We start from the raw sequence: 22,138 nt of genomic DNA on the forward strand, positions 1-22,138 counted from the left end.
TAGGAGAGTGAGAGAAAAGTGAGCCGGTCCTCGCCGACTGCAGGGACTCATCATGCAGCGTGGTTGTAGCCGTCGAGGAAGGATGCATTAGTTGCATTCACTAGAGCCAATATGACGACCAACGGTCCATTTTTGCTCCGTGGTTCTTGGCGGGAAGGAAATAAATCATTCAGGGGGTACTATGGACATAAACAATTGACTCTCATTGGACTGCTTTCGCTAGATTGAAGCAGATCATCGTAACAGTAGGTGGATGAGTGATTTACGCCGGCGCAACGGACGGACTCATACCGGGCCTGTCGGGCTCCGGCAGGGAGTGGCTTGAAGCGTGCGGGCGCATGGGTAGAGACAGCTTCTGCGGGTCTGATGCCGGGGGTGCTTCGAGCTTCTTCGGGGGCTCGTCGTCGCCCTCGTCTTCGTCATCGCTCGAGGAGTCTTCGCCTCGGCGGCCGTGACGTTGAGTTTCATCTCTGTGCTGACGCTTGTCGCGCAGATATTCCTTGTGGCGGGTTTCTAGGCCATTCAATGTTAGTATTCTGGGACCATAATTGAAACCCTTCCTCTCCGGAGGGACAGACAGACAACAGCGTGACTTACCTCTGATTTCTTGTGTCTTGATAGCATATTCCTGAATCTCTTCCTTTGCCAGGACTCTCAGTACAATCACATAATCTGAGCGCTCCTCGAATCGTTCGTTTCCTGCTTCCAATGCCTCAGGGTTTACCAGCCGCCGGTCGATCTTAGTCCATCGAGCTCCGGGCGGGATGCCCTGTTTGTGAGCATCTTTGAGGGGTGCAACTCCTTCTCTGACCGGGTTGGGTTCCTCTGGGAATGCTGGACGAGGGGCTTTGAGGATTCCCTTGGGAGGAGCCTCGGGCTCTTTTGGCGCCATGGGAGGATCAACTGTGACGGGTCTTCTCGAGTCATCTTTGGTGTGCTCAACTGGTGGCGACCGTCGGGTCTCACTAGCATGGCCATCCTCTAGCATGCGAGGACGAGAACGAGAGGAGCGGTGTCCGCGCGAGTGATCTCGTCTGTGCCGAAGGGAGCGGTCCCGGTCGCTCTCGGAGGTGTCTTCGCTGCTGTGTTTGCGGAGTGCTGAAGCGGAAGGCTCACGTCTGTATTTTCGCAGATCTTCGTCAGATGTTTCGCCATCATCGCTGTGTGCACGGCGTCGAGAATGTCTCCGCGATCGACCGTGACGATGAGCATCGGCTGGGTCCAGGTAGGACTGCTTGCTTCTTTCAGCGCCAGGAGATGCTTGTACTATCTCTCGAGATGATGGGGCCTGGACTGCACCGTGGTCGCGCTTGTCACGGTCATCGTGGTGCCTTTGTCTGCGCCTTGACGGACGGGGCTCATAGTCTGACATGTCAGAGTATCCACCCCCCAGGGCTGCTGTTCCAAGGCCGACCATTGCCCGCTCGCCATCGTGTGGCTTTGCATAGCGGTCCTCAAGGTAGTGGGGGTCCCGACTACTGTCACGATGTGATCTGTGATGACGACGGCGGCGATGGTCACTATGCCGAGATGGATATTCATCCTCGGAGTCGTGTGCCACTGGAACCAGGGCCTGGTCATGAAGCCCATCTTTTGATCTGTGGGGATCACGAAGGTCATCTCTTGTCCGCATAGAACCTCTCGGTCGGTCGCGGCTCAATTTGTCAAAGCCCCAGGAAGTTGGAGGCGGACCGTGGGGTCGGTCCCTCCGTGCCAGCCACTGGGGGTTATCTTCCACTCCAGTGATGCTGAGAGGCCGATCGAGCGAATATCTCGACCCACGAGATCGGGACTTGACTGGGTAATCCCGATCAAATTGCTCACGAGGTGTAGTGTATGAGTAGGCATCGAAATCATCGATATCGTCGCCTTTCCTCAATGCTTTGTACGCTGGGTAGCGTCGTGGATGGGGTGGTGCATGTGGTCGGTGGGCATCGTGGCTTCGGTAGTTTATCTTATCCCGCGGCCCCAGATGACCAGTATCGCTCGCATAATCAGTGCTGTAGATTCGACGATGCCCAGGGTGCAGAGATGGAGCCGGGACCAGGTGGTGGCCCGATTCCGAAACGAGAGGACTCGAGGTATGGCCATGACTTGATTGAAGCACGGGCGAAAGACGCTGGCGCGATGTCGATGGCACAGCCAGTCGCAATGGAGTCTCGTAGGGGTCCGCTGCTGAAGTAGTATTGCTTCTGTGTCTGGGAGTCGAGACAGTGTATTCGGTCCTTTTTTTGGTGGATGAAGGCGAATCATGGACTCGATGGGAAGACACAGGATGGGCTTCCAGTTTCGACGGACGACTCGAGCGATACCCGTAAGCACTGGCGTAGCCAGCATCGGAGGGGTAGTCGTCGTAATTGTAGTGCCGGGTCGCTTCATAGGGGTCGTAAGACGAGTGTACCATTCCAGTGGACGCTCGCATGGGATCAACCATGGAATGCCGTGCTCGGCCAGGGGAAAGGTTGCGGTAATGGCTTGTCATCATGAGGCCTTCCAGCGGCACAGATGCAAATTGGAGGTTGGGCTCGGTAGATCACGCTTATGTGGGAGTAAGAATCGGGTGTGGCGGTCTCAGATCTCGTGGTCCGGGCGAAATTTCGATGTCAGATAATATGATAGGGCTTCAGGCTTCGCTTCTTGTAGGAGTGCCGAAACACAAGATCGATGGGATCGGAGGTGAGGATTCCGGCGAGCAAGAGATAAAAAGCTGAGGAAATTAGAGGGGCAGCTGGAAACCGACACGAGGTGGAGCCCGACACTGCCCAACACAAAAAAACTAACAAGCTCGGACGAAGTCGAAGGGATTCAGGAGATTGAAAATGAAAATGGAGTGTGGATGAACAATGACGCAAAAGTGGGTTGGGCGCTGACAAAACGGTCGGTCATTGCCGGTTAAGCCGTTAGCTCGCCCCAGGACTTACCTTGCCTCGGGCATTAGAGATGAAGTTTCAATGGAGTTTCAATGAAGTTGAAGCCGAAGTTGAATTGAATTTGATGTAGATCGTATCCGTGGATCAACAATGTTCGGAAACTGGGGCCGCCTTCGAAACCATGGATGCCATTTCCACATCTAACTATGAAACGCTGCACATCGCTCCCTTACTGTACTGTCTGAGGCTCTGTCCCCACACCTGGGCAAAACTCCCATTGAGCCCGAAAAAATAGGCGGTTTCAAATACAGCTCGGAGTATGACATTATTGCTTGTCTATACCAAAGACGTGTAGTCATTTCGTGTAAGAATGGGAGGGCAAAAGGCAAAAGAGGGAGGCGCTGGCTCTATAACCCTAGTTGGGTCTCTTTTTCTCACAATTAACCTTTTTGGGCTCCAACCACACAGCAAAATGCGCTGTACAGGCAGGCTTTCAAGTTTAATGAATGCATTGGCCTTGCTTTATATGTAACAAAGAAGACTGTTTCAACTCAGAGGTGAGGGGCTTGGTTACTTTGAACTATATATGCTGGTACACTGTGGTTCAATATATGAATTGTACGGTTTCATTGTCTCAATCGCTGCAAACAAATCCCGAGGTCTTCGTCCTTTATGAATCTTCGGACCTGACTGCGTGGCTTCGTGCCCAAAATCAGCGTTGGGTCGTAATTGAATCTCTCACCAATACAACAGGGGCCATAAACGTGTATATAGTCACATCAAGTATTGAACAGTCTCTACAGGAAAGCCTCAAAGCGAGTATACTGTTTTACTATTTTATACGTTTTTTCGCCCTACTTTGGTCTCTCTTTTTTCACTTCTTTTTTACCTATTTCGAGTGCCTCGGGTTCATCATATGGGGGGTATAAAGGTGGGGGTGTGAAAGGACTCATAGCTTACGACTGTAGCACATATCAACAATTCCACCTACTGACAGTCCTACCCACCAGGGGGCTTATATCTCTTATCCAAAATTACTTGAAGGCGTTTTGTGAGGAGTACCATTCATATTCACAGTTTATTGACTTTGCATATACCATTCAGCGCTAGAGTCCCAATATAACCCATCTCCTCTTGATCTATAACGACACCAAGAAGCAAAGCTCCAAAGCCACAGGTCTTCGAGACCTTACACACTTCCACATGAACCCCGTATCTCCCACTGACCTCAACAATTCCAATGGGATAAAACCGGTCAATGAGGCGAACGGCAATAACAGGACAAAGCGAACCGTTCATTCGTGATTTACCCTCGCACCCGCGGGAGGCTTAGATCCAGACGCCCCAACCGAGGCAAGGGAACTAAGTCCCCACAAGCGATCTCACCAACACCCAGACAAACAACTTAGAACCACGGCAACTCTCACGCCCAATATGACTCCACAAAGCGCTCTAAGCCCCTGTACGGCCCGCCTCGCGAGAAATGGGCCAGCTATCCGCAGTCCCAGCATGCCGTGACGTTCCCCCCAAACGGGGAACCACGTCATGCACGGCAGTTCTAGATCTTCTTACAGATGCCACCGCTCTTTTCTAAATATTTAATCCCGACTCCATCGAGAGAAAAAGATACCCGACGCCCAGGCATCAGGCATTGCCAGGCGCGATTCTGGTTGTCTGACCCGGGTCGTGAGTGATACGTATGGAATGGCTGAGTAGGCTGTTCTGTGCTTGCTGGGTGGTTGGTTTGAATCCGCTTCCCCGATGCTGAAGGGTATTGTCTGCTGCTCTTTTCTTGTGGCTTTACCCGATGGGTATTGTGAGCTGTCTGCTCTGCCACTGACTGGATGTTCCTATCTGTGGCTCTTCATTCTGGGTATTCTGTGGTGGCAATTGTTGCGATGAAAGATTCATGTCGGATGTTTTGTTTTCCTGGGCTTGGGGTAATAAAAGTGTTCATTTATGGCTGCCTTGGGATGGTTCTTCACTCGCTTTCATTGCATTATACTTTGGATTCAGACTACATCTTCTCTGTTATAACGGACATATATCCAGTGTTCAAGTACTAAGCAGCATCAGCTGAAGTTTTAACATTCAACAACCAAACGATTCCACCTGAACATCAGTTCGCAATGTCTGCCGCTCCGTTCAGCGTGTTTTCGATTACGGAAGATGCCTCCAGAACCAGCACAGTTTCCAGCTCGACCGATTGCTCTTTTAGTCAGATCACAGGGTCAGGTCCCTTCTATCCGGATGGATTGGCCTCTCCACTCGCCAATCGTGTGCGGTCGACACTGGTTGCATTTCCGGATACCATGCCGGTTCTTACACCTGACTATCTCTTTACCGGCACCCCGAGACAATTGGTAGGGGACTGGTGGACGTGCTGCGGCTGCAAAAATTTAGTCAACCCAGCCCTTGCCTCGGAGCGTACTTGTCCAATTTGTTCGCATAAGAACAAGGGTTGTTGCCAGAAAGAGGATGTTCGGTAGAAGGGCTAGGGTTGCGTGGATGTTTGATATCATTCTTGCTCCTTGTGTTTCTATTGTTCGCCATGTGCCTATATGTTCATTGGTCTCGGGTTCAGGTTCGGTTTTCATTTGATATGATTTTGTGATTCGGGTGTTGGAATTTGTGTTATATGGATGTTGTTATAGGTCTGGCTTTCTTTGGGGTTCAGTTGGAGATACAACGCTGGTTGGGATATAGTATTGTCACAGTAGACTTTGATATTTGGGAAGGGATACGTTAGCAGTATCATACTAGACTGTTAGATATAATAGCATCATTCATTGGATGCAAGTCATTTGTACTTGGCAGCTCACAAGCTCATACTTCTAATCATATATACCAGCAGTTAAAACTTTGGTTACGCCATGGGACTGGAGCAATGAACCAGTGACCAGGAATAGAAAACAATTGATATAAACCGTGGTATAATTTTGGACCCTGAAAGATCGTCCTCGATGTCTCAGCCGCACCAGCACAAATCAACGCCAACCCATGCAATATCTATAAACCTTTTTGTATATAACCATGCTAAACCCGAAAAAACCAATTCAAACCCCAATGCCAAAGCATGCCAAATTCACTCCTTTTGCTCCTCCACCGTCTCGTCTTCGAGCCAATATAGCCTCATGTTCCAAAAAGCATGCTCCAAGGGTCCAAATTCAGGCAGACAATATGAACCAGTGACATCAACGAAAGTCTGCAGAGCCCCACCAGCATCCGCAGTCGCATGCTCAAGCGGGCCACCAAAGACCAGCCACGGCTTGGAAGGTAGGAGGAGTTCGAGGTGTTTCTTCTCTGCGCCTGGACAGAAGAGAAGTGTGTTATGTGTTATGTGTGTGAAGGCTTGAGGGTGGGTGAGAACTTCAATGTTGAGATCTGCGAGGAGAGTCTTATCCAGGTGGTTGAAGACGGGGTCTTGGGCGTAGACTTTGATAGGATGGATCTGGGAGTGGGAGGTTTCTTCCGTTTGGGCTAAAGGCTGTTAGTTTGGATTGGGCTGAATGTGGGGTGGAGGAATGAGTGAGGGATATGAAAGGGTTTGACATGTGTATAAAAATATAATGTATAGGGGTATATGTATAGATATAAGGCCATCGGAGAAAAGGTAAGGGATATGATTGGAGAAAAGCTCTCATGTGTCTTCAAAAGGAACCAGTAACAGAAAAAGCAAGAATATAAAACTCACCTGTAACCATGTCCTTGATGCTTACCAAGGCAGCAAGCTGGTACATAGACACACTCCGCCTATCAGTCCAGCCATCACGCAGGAACCCACTCGGACTCCCGAGGCCAATGCATACAATGGCGTCCACAGGGCCATAGGCCGGCTCAGACCGAGAAGAAGTTGAACCAGGCGAGGAAGAGGCTTGTTCACTCCCTTTTTCTCTCAATTTCTTCTCCAACACCCCCGCCAATTTGACCCAAGTCTCCGACCCTTCCCACTTCTCACTATGCTCTCGATATTGCGTCTGCAGCTCGGTGATTGTCAGTCGACTTGGTGCCTCTGCAGGAGCTAGCACAGGCTCAAAGGATGGGTCGGTGAATGCTCCATTTGTGCTGTCTGGCCTGCTTCGCATTACGCGCCGCACGTTGCCGCCGCTTGTCACATGGGTCCAGCCATTATCGTCTGTCACTTGGGTTCGTTTTTGGGGTCGCTTTGTTCGACGTGATGTGCTCGGCATATTTTGTATAGGAACGATATTATAATAATGCTGATTAGTGGTATAACATCAGTGGAAACAATGTATGACTGGTGAAGCCTTTTTTTTTGGAGTTTGCGGGGGAAAGCTTGGCATTCCGACTGAGATGAGGTGACTGTGGACTATAAGTTACTTAGTTGCCACTTAAGACCATAGCTTACACTCAATAATTCAATTAACACTGCTGTTAGTATCGGATGGTATCTACTAACAATGCATGCACTTTCTCACCCCGTTTATTCACAGTGTAAGCGCCGTTGTTCCCCTCCGAACATTAGCGTCTTCCTGGGCGCTTCCCCCCAGCAAATCATCATGCAGTATCACGCTTCAAGTGATGGCACTTGCAGCTGGGTGTGATGATCCGGGCCATCCCTGCTCTTTACCACTACCCACTCCCAATCACTCATGCAGGCCAAGTCACATTTGGTTCCTAGGTTCTCAATGGAGGCCCCCTCAAAAAGACCGATCAGCCCTCGAAAATCATCCGTGGCTTGGTCTTGGAGCTTCATATGCGGTTTTGGTTTGACATCAATTCCCTTCATCCCTTCACTTTTTACCTGCGATCGGATAAATAGAGTCTGGGACTCTCAGACGGTTTCCGTTTTTGTCTAATTCTTTTGTCTTGGTCGCCATATACATTCGGGGCCACGCCTCGTCTCATACCTCACCATGAGCTTACAACAATCCGTAACACGATGGGCCTCTGTCCTTGTCCTGCTATGTCTTGGTCTGGCACAAGCTCACACCGTCATCACATACCCAGGCTACAGAGGCAACAACCTCCACACCAACGGCACAGTCCAGCAGTCTAATGGTCTGGGTGTGGCCTACGATGTGAAGAACGGCTCATACATCTTCCCCTATGGCATGGAGTGGATCTACCCATGTAAGACCAGTTGATTCCGACGACGCACTGCCAGTGTCACTGACTCTTCTCTTTGCTTAAGGTGGTGGTATGCCCCGATCAACCAACCGAACCAAGTGGCCTGTCAGCGGTGGTGCTCTCGCCTTCCAACCGGGCTGGTTCCCGGGCCATCAGAATGCCTTGATTTATATCAACCTTGGATTTGGCGAGATCCCGGAGAATATGAGCCACCCTGTTGTGTCGCCTTTCCAGATAACCGGCCCGACCAACAACCCATACCCGGGTACCGTGTGTCTGCCGCAGGTTCCTCTGCCGGCCAATATCAGTGTTAGCCCTGGTGATTATGCTACTATCCAGTTGGTTGAGACGGCCAAGCATGGCGCTGCACTGTACAATGTATGTTCCACCCCCCTGGGTCAAGTGGTCGCACATACTGACATGGTTCTAGTGTGTGGACATCGAGTTCGCAGAAGATGGCGATGCCTCTGTTGAGGAAGTAAATCGCGACAACTGCTTTAACTCAACAGACATCTCTTTCCAGTACATGTACACCACCAGTTCCATTGGCTCTGGCGCAGGGATGCTTCAGCCCCCGAAGATATCCGCTGGAGCCCTCGTACCGCTGTTGACTGCTATCGCCTTTGGCATGTATCTGTAGAGATGTCTGATTCTTGTTGGTATTTACACGCGCTTCTCTTTTCTTTCTTTTGCGCCATACCCCTGGTTTCATTAATCTATGACGCTTCAAAATCAATGATGATACTGCATGTTTTGAATGGGTTTTATAGTTGACGCTTTGGGTCTTTGATCCCTTGCTGGCGTTGACAGGTGTTTGGGCTCTATACTGCTTTACAGAACGAATATGTTCGTCAAATATGACAATCATCCCTATCATGTTGTTACGCATCTATCGTAATTCGGATGTACATGTCAATTTCGCACATCTAACTCACCTAGGAACTACTGCAGACCTCCAGCCAGCTCGACAATCGTCCGTGCTACCTCTTCCGAGCCTTCCTGGGGTGTCCAGTGTCCAACCCCATCTAGAAACCGAAGGATACGAAGATCCGCACAGGACACGCCGTTTTTCATTTTCTCAATGGCACCAGGCTCCTGGTAATTACCCCAGTCCAGCTTCCCAGAGACGAAAGCACATGGTGGCTCGAGCTTCTTCCCAGCAAAGACCTCAAAGTCCTTAGTGTATCGACCGCCAGCAGCCGTGCGCACACGATACCAGTTCAATCCACCCTGGAATCCAGTGCGTCCATACTCAGCCGCATAAACAGCAAGCTCATCATCCGGCAGCCACGAATGCGAAGACTGACCCTTTGACGACTCCTCAGACATATCAATAGCCACCGTTGCAGGCATAGACTTATCTAAGGGCATAATATAGTAACCAGGCAGCTTCACCAAATCCTCCGCCGACCACTTCCCCAACGGATGAGGCCGATTCCCTGGCCAAGAACCACTCTTCAAATGGAAATACCCGCGCAAAAAGCGATGCATCTCCTCAGGCTCTAGATTGGACATCTCAGGACCAGCCCGTGCAGTCGAATAATACCACTTATAATGCTTGCGTCCCAATTGCGCCAAAGCTTCATGAATTCCCGCCGCTGCAGCAGAGCTCTCCGCACCACCAGCACCACCTCCTCTGGCTTCAATACTCTGACCAGCATCAGCATTGACACTGGCAGTATCAAACGGCAACTCAGGACTCCCATTAAAAGGATGACTCATAAGCACAACGGAACGAAAGAAGTCAGGCCTCATAAGCGCACACATAGCGGCCGACATCGCACCACAATCATGTCCCGCAACGCACTGCACGGAGCGATAGCCGAGCGCATGCACGAGCATCACAATATCCCGCACCAGACTGGACAACGAGAAAGTTGCGAGATCGACGTCCTCGTAGCTGCTGGTGTCCCAGCCTGTTGTACGTCCGAAGCCGCGCTGGTCGGGAGCTACGGCGTGGTAGCCTGCTTCGGCGAGCTTTGGGAGTACGCGGCGCCAGGAGTAGGCGATTTCTGGGAAACCGTGAAGGAGTATTATTAGCGGCTTTTGTGGGGTGCCAGTTTGCGGTCGTCCTGCTTCTAGGATGTGGAAGTTTAGGTCGCTTGTTTGGATGTAGCGGCTTGTCATTCCCTCTGGGATGGGGATGGGTGGTAGGGAGGTGTTTGTGGTCATGGTTGTAGATGTTGATTTGAGCTTGGAGATTATAGTAAGCAGTCAAGGATTCAAGGAGTAAAGGACTATGTACATGAGAAATGGGGTATCTAGGTAGCTTTTATATGTAAAACTACCGAGGTTAGAGAGGAGAGAGGTGAGGTGGAAGAACTATCAGCTGCCAGGAGTAGTTCCGTGCCTGACCCACGGCTTAAGTCATGACGCAACTTCAGATCTTCTGCAACTTCACATTTTCTTCCCACTTTTTCTTTTTTTGCGACAAGCCACAATTCTTGATTCCTTCAATCCAATCCTTACCCTCGCTTTTCTCCTTGACTCCTGACTGGCCTGTGTCGATCGCTCCGAGTTTGCCGCTCCCCTCTTCCAACTCAACCTCCTATAGCTACCTACCATCACATCCCAGATCTATCTAAGATCCACTCGATAGCCTCATCCACTTCATCCACTCCAATCTCGGAACCCCGGCGCTGCTTAAAGCAGTGTCCGGCCGGCTACCCGATCTCTGACCGAGACCTCACCGACGAAGAGCCTGAACAATGGTCTTCGGCCGACGCAAGAGAAGTGCCTCTGCCCATCACCAAGTACGTTCTACGCCTCAAATACCAGCTCCAATGGAATTCCATAGCAAATTTCCCACCTGCGATGAGACCTATCCTGCAACCCGCCGGGTACCTGCACCTATGCATGAAACTGACAGCTCTTTCTTTCCGACCAGCCACTCTCTCCGCCCGCGTCGCAATCCGCCCAGTCCGCCGCCAGCCATGCCTTCCTAAGATCACAACCGTCGACGAGCAGTCTGTCCTCTGCGGCAGCTGCCGCTGCGCTACGCAGCTCCACGCCCACCCCGACGTCCATCGGAAATGTCGAGACGAAACGCATGGTCCAGCGGCGTGCCTCGACCCAGTCGCAGATTAATCCTGTTGGCGGTCGTCGCTCGGCAAGCGTGAGTGGGACGCTGCGCCGCTCGAGCAGTAACAGCTCGATGACGGCACGAACCTTCCGCGAAAAGTCTCCCCATCGCCCAGCTACAAGCTCTGGACCAGTCAATGTGCCCCCGTTGCCTAATCTCCCGACACAGTATGCACCGCGGAAACTCCCCAATGGGCGAGCAATGAGCATGGGGCCATCGATGCGGTCACCCCCAGCATCTCCGCCGCGGTCCGGAAGGCTAAATCGGGACCATGGAAGAGGCTCGCCCATCCACATTGATACACACCAACGTGTGACAAGTCTTGGGACGGTGCCAGAGTTGGAACGATCAGCGAGTCGCATTTCGGCGAATTTCTCGTATCCCAATCTTTCACGGCCGACTTCCCCTACCAAGGAACCGGAGAATGAACCATCGAATCTCGCCGGTGTGCTCCAAAAGTCTTCCTTCGAAGAGCCGGAGCGGACTCCCGAAAAGGAATCTAGGGCTCGGACCTCTGGCAGTGTGGAAGGAAGCCCGGTTGCGAATAAGGTCCGGGGTCCCTTGGCTGCTTCTGCTGCTGCCCAAGCCCTTAACACGCAAAAGGGTATTCCCCAGGCAAAGACTCGTGCCGACCAAGTACAAGTTAAACTTGCCGAGGATGACCTGGACCAATTTACCGACAATGTAGGGCCTATTGCGACCACCATACCAGAGAGTGAGCATCCGACCTCGCGAATTCTTCCTGAGCGGTGGGCGTCAACAGTCCCAGAGGAGACAGAGCCTATAGACGAAGCCGTTGATACTCATATCAGGGAAGGGAGAAATCGCATGACGAGTGCATCACCAACAGCCGATCACTTGGAAGCAGTGCCAGAGCAAACCGGACAATCCCCGCACATACGCCAGTCGAACAGCCCGGGTCGTGCTCGTTTCTCTCAATTACTGTCCGTGGCTGATGAGGGGAATCAAATCCATCAGCCCCCTCCTCGATCAGTGTCTCCCTTCAAGTCCGCCTTAAAACACCCACGAGGTAGTTCTCTATCACCAGAAAGGAATTATAGTACAACAGGTCGAGCTCTCGCATCTAGCGAGTTGTCAGATGGCGGTACCTCGGTGGCATCAGACGAAGGATTCCGCATTGGTGCTAAAAAGAAGACTGCCAAGGTTAGCTTCGATGATGAAGCTGAAATTGTAGGGGTGGCAGCTAGCCCTCCTACCTCGCCAGAGGAGTATGCACCTGATTCACCACCCGGCGGCAAAGCCAAGGCTCGTATGAGTTTCTTTGGCAAGAAGAAGTCACCATCTGACCCTGTTATGCATGACGATGGCTTCAATGCGGTCATCAAACCTCGACAAGCTCTTCCATCGTTTGGTAGCGTTAGAGGCAACCGAAAGGGTGGTCTCCAGAGATCGCCCATTCCAGATTTCAGCGATAACGAATCCAGTTCCTCCTCTGAAAACGAGGTTGCAACTCAGCCGAGGGTTGCATTATCAAACGATCATGCAATCGCAGGCATGCTCTCCAAAACTCAAGATCATGGTTACTTTAAGCCTCGCGATGTTAGTACTCTGGAGCAAATGTCCGTCAATGGTGCTACCAACTTGGGGGCGGACAGGGGGTCGAAAGTCATTGGTATCACTGAGCAAAAGCCGTATACCGGTGTGAGCGCTGAACTTTCTGTGCCTGCGATTGCTGTTGAACCAGCTACCCCCCTCTAGATCAATCAAAGCGAAGTCTTGAACAACAAAGATCCAGCATGGATCAGTACAGGATTCCAGGCGGGTTCCCGCCATCCAGCTCAGACCGCAACCTCAAGTCCACAGCAAAGAAGACCAATGCTCAGGTTGTTGCAAGCGCCGTTCCAAACCTGGACGACGCAGATACTGAAGAGGAGTCTGGTGATAGTGTTTATAGCGATGCAGCTGAAGACATTGACGGCGATGGATTTGGATCGATTAATGCTATTGTTGACAGCCGCTCAGCCCCCAGGTCGGTATCAGCTTTGGACACCACGAGCGAGAGTCGTGACGCAACACCGAAGGCTCTAGATCGAACTGCCATCGTGGATACTCAGTCGCGTGATGTGACTGACCAGGCTGGGGATGTGCGCTCTGTCACCCCAACTCAGGAATCGGTCAACCGAGAGGCAGAAGAATCTCCTTCCTCCCCGATGAAAGCTCGCAATCTTGATCCTGCCTACCCATCGCTGGCAACTAACTCGACCTTTCGCGCTCCTCAAAATGGTAGTACCTGGACACATCCCAACGGGAAACAACGTCCTCTGTCTGTGGCAATTGGTCCTACATCTCGTATGCAAGACCCTCGATGGTCGAGCAACGAGAATTCTCCGCGGGATGGCATGAACAGACCACGTCCAGTCTCCCTTGGCCCTGCGTTCCAGAAGTCAAGACCCCCTGGGCCTCGCCGAACAATGTCCAGTGGAAGCGATTCTTCAAGCAGCTTCAAGCGCTCTTCTCCTCGTGGAGATGGCATCCATGCAATGCGACGAACACTGAGAGCCGGTGCTGGCCCAGCCGAGCGAAACGAGTCACCCATTGATTATCGGCCCATGTCAGCCGGTTCGTCAAATGGCACGATGCGCAAGACGCTTCGAGAAACAGGTGCTGGAGGCGAGCGGTATTCGTTCTTCTCGACAAACAAAAAAGCACCAAGGGCGAAGGTCTCGAAACAGCCTCCCAAGGCAGCCAGCTCAAGCCGGTTTGCAGATTCGGATGGCGAGGAAGACGAAGCCCGGACGCAGACTTTCCGCAGTCGATTTGAATCCAGTGACGAGGACGAGCCTGGCAACATAGCCATGCGGCCTGTGCGCGGTATCCCCCGTCGCCAAGGTGCCGACGATGGCGACTCGACAGAGCTGGATGATAGCTCAGAAGAAGGCACCCAACAACAGACACAACCAACTGTTGCCCCCAAGTCGGTTCTCTCTCCTCCCAGAACCCGTGGTAGGAATGAACCGAAGAGCATGTCCGGGATGGCAGCTGTCGCCAAACAACGCGGTATGTCGCAAAGAGATCTGGAAGAATTCCTCCTGTCGCCTCCGCGTGGACGAAAGCCAGGTCTTCTCACACGACTTGGTTTGAAAAAGGATAAGAACATCGAACACAGAATCCGCAAGGCAGATGTTGAAAGTCCCTCGCGAAGAGATACACATCTAGAGCGATCGCGTCTGGAACGCGATCAATTGCGCGAAGACAACATTGTGAACGGAACCCATGGGAGCACAATTACAACCGTGACAGCAGGAAGTCCTGAACCACCCCATTACCCCAAACTGGTGAAGAGAAACTCCAAACGAAACACCACAGGCCCGTCTTGGCCTCTCCGCCCTGATACAGCGGACAAAGGAACCCTCCAGCCAGTACCAGAGCAGAAGCCCAGCGCTCCATCGTCCCCTCAACAAACCGAGAAATTTGAGCCGCATGTCAATGATGCACCCGCACGCAACGGGAGTGTCCTTGTCAACGGAGATGGTGCACGCGGTGCATCTCCAATTGGCAAAGAGCCCAGGCCACTTCGGCGGGAGAGCAGGACAGATTCAAACAATGACATTGCCACCGAGATCACGAATCCGGATGACCATGGGCCTTCTGCACGCGATGTTGTGATTGCCGGTTCTGGGCGGAAGAAACGATTCCCTCTTCTCAGGAAGGCGTTCGGTCTGAAGGCTTGATTGGTGTCGTTTTCAATCTACAAGACGCATATCCGTGTCGATAATGTCTATTAATGCCCTTCTTCTTTCTCACTTTTTTCCTATTCCCTCTCTCTTTCTCCCTTCATCTTGTTTATGCGAGAGGTTTATAGCCCTCTATGGCTACTGTTGCCCTTCGAAAAATTTGATCCGATCTTCAACGTTATCTAATATCTAATGACTGCTATACGCCCTCGTTTTGTGTTGCTTATTCCTCCCCTCTCGATTCCTTTTTCTTGTGGTATTCGTCCCACTTTCTCTCTCTCTTCATCTTCCGAACTGGGGGATATCTGACCATTTGGCCTTTTTTACCCCTTTTACTATTCACTCTTCACCTGATACCCTCTTTCATCTCTTTCTCTCTTTCCTTCATTACTCTCATCTTTTGGTGTGGCCTATTGGAGTTACTCGCTTACTTCCATGATACCCTCGTTAGCTCCTCTCCCCCATGTACTATTTATTTCTTTTCTCTCGTGCCTCATTTCCGTTATCATCTACCGACCAGTGTCATATAATCTATGTTGGTGGATATGGATGGCTGAGGCCGATGGTGTGTTGATCTGGTTGCCATAGACATTTATTTATAGATTTGGTCAATCGGATTGGATGTTGATTCCCCTACAGTCATAGGCCAGAAGACCTTTCACGCCTCCAGCATTATATAATTTATATCATTAACCCAAGGCACTCGAAAATGGGCAAAAAGAGGTGAAAAAATAGGTGCTACGGCGAATCAATGCATGAAACGGTATAGCCACTTCTAGTGTTCAATACTACATGGCACTGTATACACATTTATGACCCCTGTTGTATTATATTTTTCGTCCATCATTAACATGCAGTTGCAGAATATCAAATATCTGTAAGGTGCGCATTCTTGGGTAATGGTCTGCTTTTCGTCTAGATTGTCGATATTGCGAGGTGGTTCATGAAATGTAAACTTCCACCAGGATGTAAGTATTTGCCTTGAGAAAAACAGCTATGATCTTCCAACCTACTGGCCTGGAATACATTTTTCCATCCTCGGTGCTGATTTCCTGTTGGAGGTCCAATATGAAGCTTCCCGTCTTGGCTCCTTGCCGATCCCTTTTATCTCCGAGATGAAGAAAGACCATCAAGATAAAAGGTTAGATCTCTCTCAAACGAAATGACATTCTCTTACTACGACCTCAAGCCTCAAAATACCATCATGCGTCCCCAGTTGATGTTAAGCCTGACCGCTCTGGCTGGTACAACATTTGCCCAATCAACAACCCAACTATACAACTTCACCAGCTCAACCGCCATCGAAAACAGCGCCCTCCGCCCAAACGGCCACCTCCTCCTAACAACATTCAACAAGGGCCGTCTATACACACTCAACCCATCCACCCCGAACCCACAGGCCGAGCTAGTCACCGCACTCCCAGGCGCCACCGCAATCTGCGGCATCACAGCCATAGACACAGACAAGTTCGCCATTGTGGGCGGAGTCCGCGGTTCCTACCACTACGACAATGAAACCCTATACACAGTCGACTTCAGCAATAATGCCGCAAATCCAATTGTCAACATCGTGGCTCATATTCCCGATGCCTACATGCTGAACGGTATAGCTTCTCTTCCTTTACAGCCACATATTGTCCTAATCGCCGACTCACGACTTGGATCTCTTTTTCGCGTTGATACACTTACCGGTGTATCGAAGAACGTATTCACGAACCGCGCGCTCGCCGCCTCGACAAATGCATCAATACCCATCGGAATAAACGGATTAAAGATCATCGGTGATAACGTCTACTTCACAAACAGTGCACTGAACATCTTCGCCAAAATACCGGTTAGCGATGATGGCATGAGATTCGGTCGCGTGGAGATTATTGCGCGACTGAGTGCTGGTACTAGTGGTTCTGACTGGGATGATTTTATCATTGATGCTAGTGGTACTGCGTATATTGCGCAGCCGGAGAATTCTCTTGCTAGGATTACCCCGGATGGGGTTTATAGTGTTGTTGCTGGTGGCTCGGATACTTTGGATCTTATTGGTCCTACTTCTGTGCAGCTTGCTCCGGGTGGGAAGGTGGCTTATGTTACTACTCGTGGTGGTGAGATGGGGGGCTATACTTATGGTGGGCAGGTTGTTGCTGTTAAGCTCGGTTAAGTATAACTTACACGTCCCAGGGCTTGGGTCAGAGTTAAGGAATAGAGGACGGAGGGGACGTAAATTGGCAACGAACTAAGCTAAGGCTTCCTGAACTCAAATTATGACGGAAGCGACAGTGTGTGTGCTCCCCAGGAGCTTGCAAGTCGTGCTTCCACCCTACGCAGACAGCGTGCAAGTGGATGAAGTGACCAGCAAACGTCTCAGACATACGATAAACAAACGAGTCTTGATTGCCATGGTTGGGACTTATTTACTTCAATCACTTGATAAAAATGCCATTAGCTATGCAGCGATCATGGGAATCCGAGAAAATGCCCACCTTGTTGGACAATATGTGAGAATTGATGTCTTTCTGCAATTGCCGAGATCTATGCTGCTAGTTCTAGTACTCACGGCTACACATGGTTATCTACTTCGGTATCTTATTCGCAGAATATCCGACCACGACCAATATCATTGCGCAAAGGGATCCTATTGAGAAGTACCTCGCGGCGAACATCTTTCTGTGGGGCTGGGCCTTGACCATGATTTGCTTCGGATTCAATTTCAGAACCTTGGCCGCGCTGCGAGTATTGCTTGGTATTTTTGAAGCTGTTTCCAAACACACATTCCTGCTTTCGTCTTCGATGTGGTACCAGCGCGAGGAGCAGGCGTATATTGTTACGTATTGGTTTTTGAATTATCTAGCACTGGCCATAATCTACGTACTTACTTGACTTTAGGGAATGGTCAGTATATACTTAAAATGAATTCTTTTCAAAGTTTTCAAAGTAAATCCTCTAACACATAGTCTAGAATGGAGTTCAAGGAATCTGCGGTGGACTATTTGCCTATGGCATGAGCCATGTCCATATAACCTGAGGCATTCGAAAATGGGAGAAAAAAATGACGGAAAAAGGGAAACAAAATAGGTCGAAAAAGAAATGTATGAAACGGTATACTTGCCTCGAGGCTTTCACGTAGGGACTGTCCAATACTTCATGAGTGGCGCCGTATATACATTATGACCTTTGTTACTAGTTACTCGCTGAAAATCGCTACAACCCAGTGCGAAGAATAAATGTGAAGGGTCGAATTGGAAGAAGCGGCTCCGAAATCGAACAAGTCCAAGCTTCGTGTGATGTACCTATGTCCGCTTTAGCGGCATCGTGGCTATGTCAAAAAAAGGTAGTCCGGTTATAGCCATATAACATATCCGCGATACCTTCCATTCATGAATCAAGAGAGCTGAAGAGTTTTCAAACGACGTTTTAGCAGTAGCTCTATGACGATCTCGGAGTTGTTTGCGGAAAATCCGGAAGATCTTCAACCCCAGCCCAATCATAAGCTCCCCAGCTTTTCTCCGCATATTTCATGATGCTGCGCCTTTATTGGGTACCGCAATCAAGGAGAATGTCACCTCGGTAGAACTTCTCGAATAAAACGGATCTGTTCCGAGTGAAATTGGGGGTTCACATCTGGTATAGGGCTGCGATTATCCCTGCTTGCAAGGGACGCGCAATTCGGAATGTAAGGTCCATGATGCGGAGGCGTTTTCTTTTATGCCCCTCCTATTGTTCTCTTTCATTATCTGGACTCTTGCTCTTGTTTAATTTTTCTAAAAGTACGAACTCCGTACATATTCTGGACTATAAACGCCCAATCCCGGCCCGTCCCGATTTTAGGCGAATTTGAAGCCTTACAGATCTGGAGAGATCGATCCAAGGGGTTTGGGCTCCGCACTTGACCGCTACCCGATCAAGGGTCCGAATTCCTTGTCTCCGGTCCTCACTCTTTCTTACCGTCTTTTCTTTTTGTGGTTGAGGTGTGGTGTTCTTAGCGAATGCTGACACACATACTTGCAAAGCTGGAAGTCTCATCTTGGGAGTTCAGTGAACTTTTCTCTTCCCCACTGGCCTGGGAGGGCAGGCGATATCCTAGAGATGATGTGGTTGAATAATATCTAGCCTAAGGCCCCATATAGAGCACTCGTTTTTCAACGGGCCTTGTTGCGGACAAAGATCTTTGCATACCTCGACGTCGCCTCGCCACGATCATCTACGCAGCTCTCTGCGCTTGTTGATACTGTCGACACCGTTTCTCCTAACCTTCCTTGACTCCTATCTTCCGTTGACAAATTTCTTTTCTGTCTTCACGGCGAGGTTCAACAGGTCAAGCTTAACGACACAACATGGAGCCAAAGCTCCCCCCAGGTCTGGTTACTATGGCTGTCATGCCTGCTACCGAGAGCATGCAGCAGGAGAAATTGGATAGCGCTGTTTACAAGAAATTCTGGCAAGGTGATATCTCCCATTAAGGCGTTAGAAGACTGATGGACTGACACCCGGTGACCAATAGCCTATAGCACATCCAATCTTGCCAGCAAAGGCCAGACCGAGTCTCGCCTCGAGCATCTCTTCTGGAGAATCTGGGGTACCAAGCAGCTATCAGGCAACTTAAGTCTCTACACTTTAAACCGCCTCATCCTACGTATCAAGAAGACGCCGGTGCTGCTGGGACATAAGGTAGAAGAAAAGCAAATGGAGCCTGCAGTAAACAAAGAGAAGGTACGACGTCTTTCGTCCCAATTTGGCGCGTTCAGTTCAATATTGACCAATCGTGTCAGCCCGTGAAGCAGGGTGTCTGCGACAGCGGAGCGTGCTCATTTCACTCCATACTAAAGAAGCCGCAGCCTACACAAGGTGAAATACAAAAGAAACCCCGTCTGGCAATTTTCACACCATCCGGCGAACAGATCACACGAAACCCCTCCAATCCGCCAACCCCCATCATGACTGAACCAACTCCGGAAGGTTCAACCCGCCAGGGTGCGAAGAAGACCTACCTCGCCGCAACCCGCAACGGCCGCGGCCCGCGCCGCCGTCCCGTCTTCAACCGCCGCAAGTCTTCGCAGACCAGCATTACCAAGACAACTGCTCCTCTGCGTCGTCGCTCGGAGCCTGCGGCAACCACTGATGCCACGCCCGACTCCTACGTGGAGCTCGGCCAGCTACAGCACATGAGCTTCCGTGACGAGGACGAGGAAGATCAAATCGTGCGCGACATCGCCCGCGAGATCGCCCCCAAGCCAAAGCCCGCTAAGCCAGCCACTCCCCAGTTCGACGACGAGTTCGTCGAGGGAGATCCCGCCCTGCTGCAGGCTATGAAGCCCGGCTGCGTCGACCAGGGTATTCCCTTCCCCGAGCTTCATCTCTCCGTCACCCGATGCTTGCCCCGGAGAGCTACTCCCAGGTCCTGAACCCGTTGTTCAACCTCAACTCGTTCCAGTCGCCCGGAGGCCCAGACCTGGCCGTCCCCACTGGTGAGACTGATGCCGAATGGACTGATGTTGATGCCATCGAATCGACTCTACCTGTCCTGCAACCCTTCAAGAAGGCTGTTTCGCCTGAGGAACCTGCTATCGAGGAGCGCCAGAAGGGTCATTCGGATATTGCATCTCCTATTGTCACTGTGTCTGTTGGCAAAGATGATCCCCTGTTGACTCACGGCCTTGAGAGAATCAGACTGTGATTCGATCCCTTTTGCCCCGACCTATGACGTTTGCCATTACTCTCAATCGTTGTACATCTCCATGTCTTAGGGCTTGCTTAACCACTTCTTTTATGACAATACCGCGCCTTGCGCTGATGAGGAATTGTGGCTCGCACGCTGGTGGTTCGTAACGAGTGCATTTCGCTGAAACCGAGAATATTTGTATCGCTGCTTCTAATTGAGAGCTTTTAAGCTGAAGCATGTCAATGCCAACAGGGGAATATGTCGTACTATTTGCACTGGAACTGGCAACATGATGGAATCAGAGGATCAAATGTGCCACTGGTAGTTTGACGCCCATTAAGATAATTTGATTGCTCGTTTGAGCTCATCCATCATATCACTTTCCTTGAAGGAACTCCAGCTTAACAGCCGGGCAATCAAAGAAGGGACCGGTCTTGTCTCGTAGAGCTACAGTTACAAAAGTCCAGAGACGGGAAAATGAAACTGATAAAATAGTGTTTATGCACTGGATAAAATGAACGTCGCCATGGAATTTCTCAAAAAGCACCAAACACCATGACTCCCGAGCCAAAAGTGTCAGACACGAAAGCAACAAATATGCAAATGCGAGATCCATGGCTCCTGAACGCCATTAAAACATGTCTTCCAAACCCGGATGCGAAACAAACCCACTATCAAAGCGAGTCCCCACATTCCCCAGATCTAGATCCGCGAGTCAAGCCCTAAAACTTATTCCCCTTCTCAGCATCATCAACAGCATCCTCAGTGGCAGCAGCCCGCCGACTCTTCAACCAGCGCATCAAAACCCAAGAAGAAGTAATGACCCAGAAAGCAAGGTTAATAACATCAATCCAGACAGCATGGCGCATACGGGTAATCTTCGACGCATCACCAAGACTAGAAGGAGCAGTCGAAGTAACAGCCTCATCCCTCTTCCCAGAGCCGGATCCAGAACCGGAACTCTCAACAGCATAAACGCCAATATACATCTTCCCGAAAACACCAAAAAGCGCCAACCAAAGCACAGTAACAACAAACTCCCAACCAAACTGCGGCAACAGCAACGCAACATTAGGCCCAGAGGCATTCTTCACACGACGCATCAGGAACGGCATGACAAGGTGCACACCCGCAGTAGCTGTTGCCAGGAACCCCGTGACGAGCGCGTAAACCCACTGCGAGCGCCAGATATGTTTCTCCGAGTGGTCGTGGTGCACGTCTTTGCCGTAGAGGCCGATGACGGTGAGGCCAAAGACAAATTGGAGGAAGCGGAGCGCCGAGATGAACATGAAGCTTAGCTTTGCGCGTTTGCTCATTGGTTCGGGGGCGCTTTCGAACTGCATTGTTGTTCCTGGAACGGCGCCGGTTGGGTACGCGCTCATTGGGTATTGGTCGTTGTTGTTGTTGTTGTTGTTGTTTTGAGAGAAGCCAGCTGCGGCAGCAGCTTGGAATTTTTGTTCTTCTTTCTTGGTTTTGTGGCGCTTTTTGGCTTCGTTGACCCCTATTTTGAGGAGCTTAACTAGGATGAACGACATTGGATTGTGGTGGTGGTCGTTGTTGTTTTGTGGGACCGATCAACGGTTTGGAGGATGTGAATGTAAATGTATGGATGCAAGGTGGAAGATGGATGGTATGATGAAGTTGATATGGCGCACAGCGCAGGTATTATGTCGAAGAATGTGTGTCGTGAAGAGAAAGTGAAAGATGTAGATTCGGCAGGCCAGATGCCAAATAAGAGGAAGAAGGA

At 50.6% G+C, this 22,138-nt stretch overlaps 10 protein-coding genes across 10 annotated transcripts; 6 read left to right on the top strand and 4 right to left on the bottom strand.

The window, feature by feature from the left end:
- Positions 1–262: 262 nt before the first annotated feature.
- N7446_009701 (uncharacterized protein) lies at positions 263–2,482 on the bottom strand (the record flags this gene model as incomplete). Its single annotated transcript, XM_058518446.1, has 2 exons — positions 263–513; positions 598–2,482. 2 exons carry the CDS (start codon positions 2,480–2,482, stop codon positions 263–265), a joined length of 2,136 nt encoding a protein of 711 aa, XP_058369234.1.
- A 3,473-nt stretch (positions 2,483–5,955) lies between these two features.
- On the bottom strand, positions 5,956–7,060 carry N7446_009702 (SRR1 family protein; the record flags this gene model as incomplete). Its single annotated transcript, XM_058518447.1, has 2 exons — positions 5,956–6,350; positions 6,565–7,060. The coding sequence occupies 2 exons, from the start codon at positions 7,058–7,060 to the stop codon at positions 5,956–5,958; spliced, it is 891 nt and encodes a 296-aa protein (XP_058369235.1).
- A 687-nt stretch (positions 7,061–7,747) lies between these two features.
- On the top strand, positions 7,748–8,601 carry N7446_009703 (copper acquisition factor BIM1-like domain-containing protein; the record flags this gene model as incomplete). The annotated part of the gene is made up of 3 exons (XM_058518448.1): positions 7,748–7,964; positions 8,026–8,339; positions 8,392–8,601. 3 exons carry the CDS (start codon positions 7,748–7,750, stop codon positions 8,599–8,601), a joined length of 741 nt encoding a protein of 246 aa, XP_058369236.1.
- Positions 8,602–8,903: 302 nt separating this feature from the next.
- Positions 8,904–10,133, bottom strand: N7446_009704 (alpha/beta fold hydrolase; the record flags this gene model as incomplete). Its single annotated transcript, XM_058518449.1, has 1 exon — positions 8,904–10,133. The coding sequence occupies one exon, from the start codon at positions 10,131–10,133 to the stop codon at positions 8,904–8,906; it is 1,230 nt and encodes a 409-aa protein (XP_058369237.1).
- A 536-nt stretch (positions 10,134–10,669) lies between these two features.
- N7446_009705 (uncharacterized protein) lies at positions 10,670–12,762 on the top strand (the record flags this gene model as incomplete). The annotated part of the gene is made up of 2 exons (XM_058518450.1): positions 10,670–10,714; positions 10,849–12,762. The coding sequence occupies 2 exons, from the start codon at positions 10,670–10,672 to the stop codon at positions 12,760–12,762; spliced, it is 1,959 nt and encodes a 652-aa protein (XP_058369238.1).
- A 38-nt stretch (positions 12,763–12,800) lies between these two features.
- On the top strand, positions 12,801–14,735 carry N7446_009706 (uncharacterized protein; the record flags this gene model as incomplete). Its single annotated transcript, XM_058518451.1, has 1 exon — positions 12,801–14,735. The coding sequence occupies one exon, from the start codon at positions 12,801–12,803 to the stop codon at positions 14,733–14,735; it is 1,935 nt and encodes a 644-aa protein (XP_058369239.1).
- A 1,165-nt stretch (positions 14,736–15,900) lies between these two features.
- Positions 15,901–16,893, top strand: N7446_009707 (uncharacterized protein; the record flags this gene model as incomplete). Its single annotated transcript, XM_058518452.1, has 1 exon — positions 15,901–16,893. The coding sequence occupies one exon, from the start codon at positions 15,901–15,903 to the stop codon at positions 16,891–16,893; it is 993 nt and encodes a 330-aa protein (XP_058369240.1).
- Positions 16,894–16,996: 103 nt separating this feature from the next.
- N7446_009708 (MFS general substrate transporter) lies at positions 16,997–17,612 on the top strand (the record flags this gene model as incomplete). The annotated part of the gene is made up of 2 exons (XM_058518453.1): positions 16,997–17,230; positions 17,283–17,612. The coding sequence occupies 2 exons, from the start codon at positions 16,997–16,999 to the stop codon at positions 17,610–17,612; spliced, it is 564 nt and encodes a 187-aa protein (XP_058369241.1).
- Positions 17,613–19,066: 1,454 nt separating this feature from the next.
- Positions 19,067–20,406, top strand: N7446_009709 (uncharacterized protein; the record flags this gene model as incomplete). Its single annotated transcript, XM_058518454.1, is given in 4 exon segments — positions 19,067–19,175; positions 19,234–19,442; positions 19,502–20,063; positions 20,081–20,406. 4 exon segments carry the CDS (start codon positions 19,067–19,069, stop codon positions 20,404–20,406), a joined length of 1,206 nt encoding a protein of 401 aa, XP_058369242.1.
- Positions 20,407–21,113: 707 nt separating this feature from the next.
- Positions 21,114–21,926, bottom strand: N7446_009710 (MARVEL domain-containing protein; the record flags this gene model as incomplete). Its single annotated transcript, XM_058518455.1, has 1 exon — positions 21,114–21,926. One exon carries the CDS (start codon positions 21,924–21,926, stop codon positions 21,114–21,116), a length of 813 nt encoding a protein of 270 aa, XP_058369243.1.
- Positions 21,927–22,138: the final 212 nt, after the last annotated feature.

Source organism: Penicillium canescens (genome assembly GCF_028828765.1).
Source record: "Penicillium canescens strain IBT 15451 chromosome Unknown utg000006l_segment0_segment0, whole genome shotgun sequence".
Classification (NCBI taxonomy): Eukaryota; Fungi; Ascomycota; class Eurotiomycetes; order Eurotiales; family Aspergillaceae; genus Penicillium; species Penicillium canescens.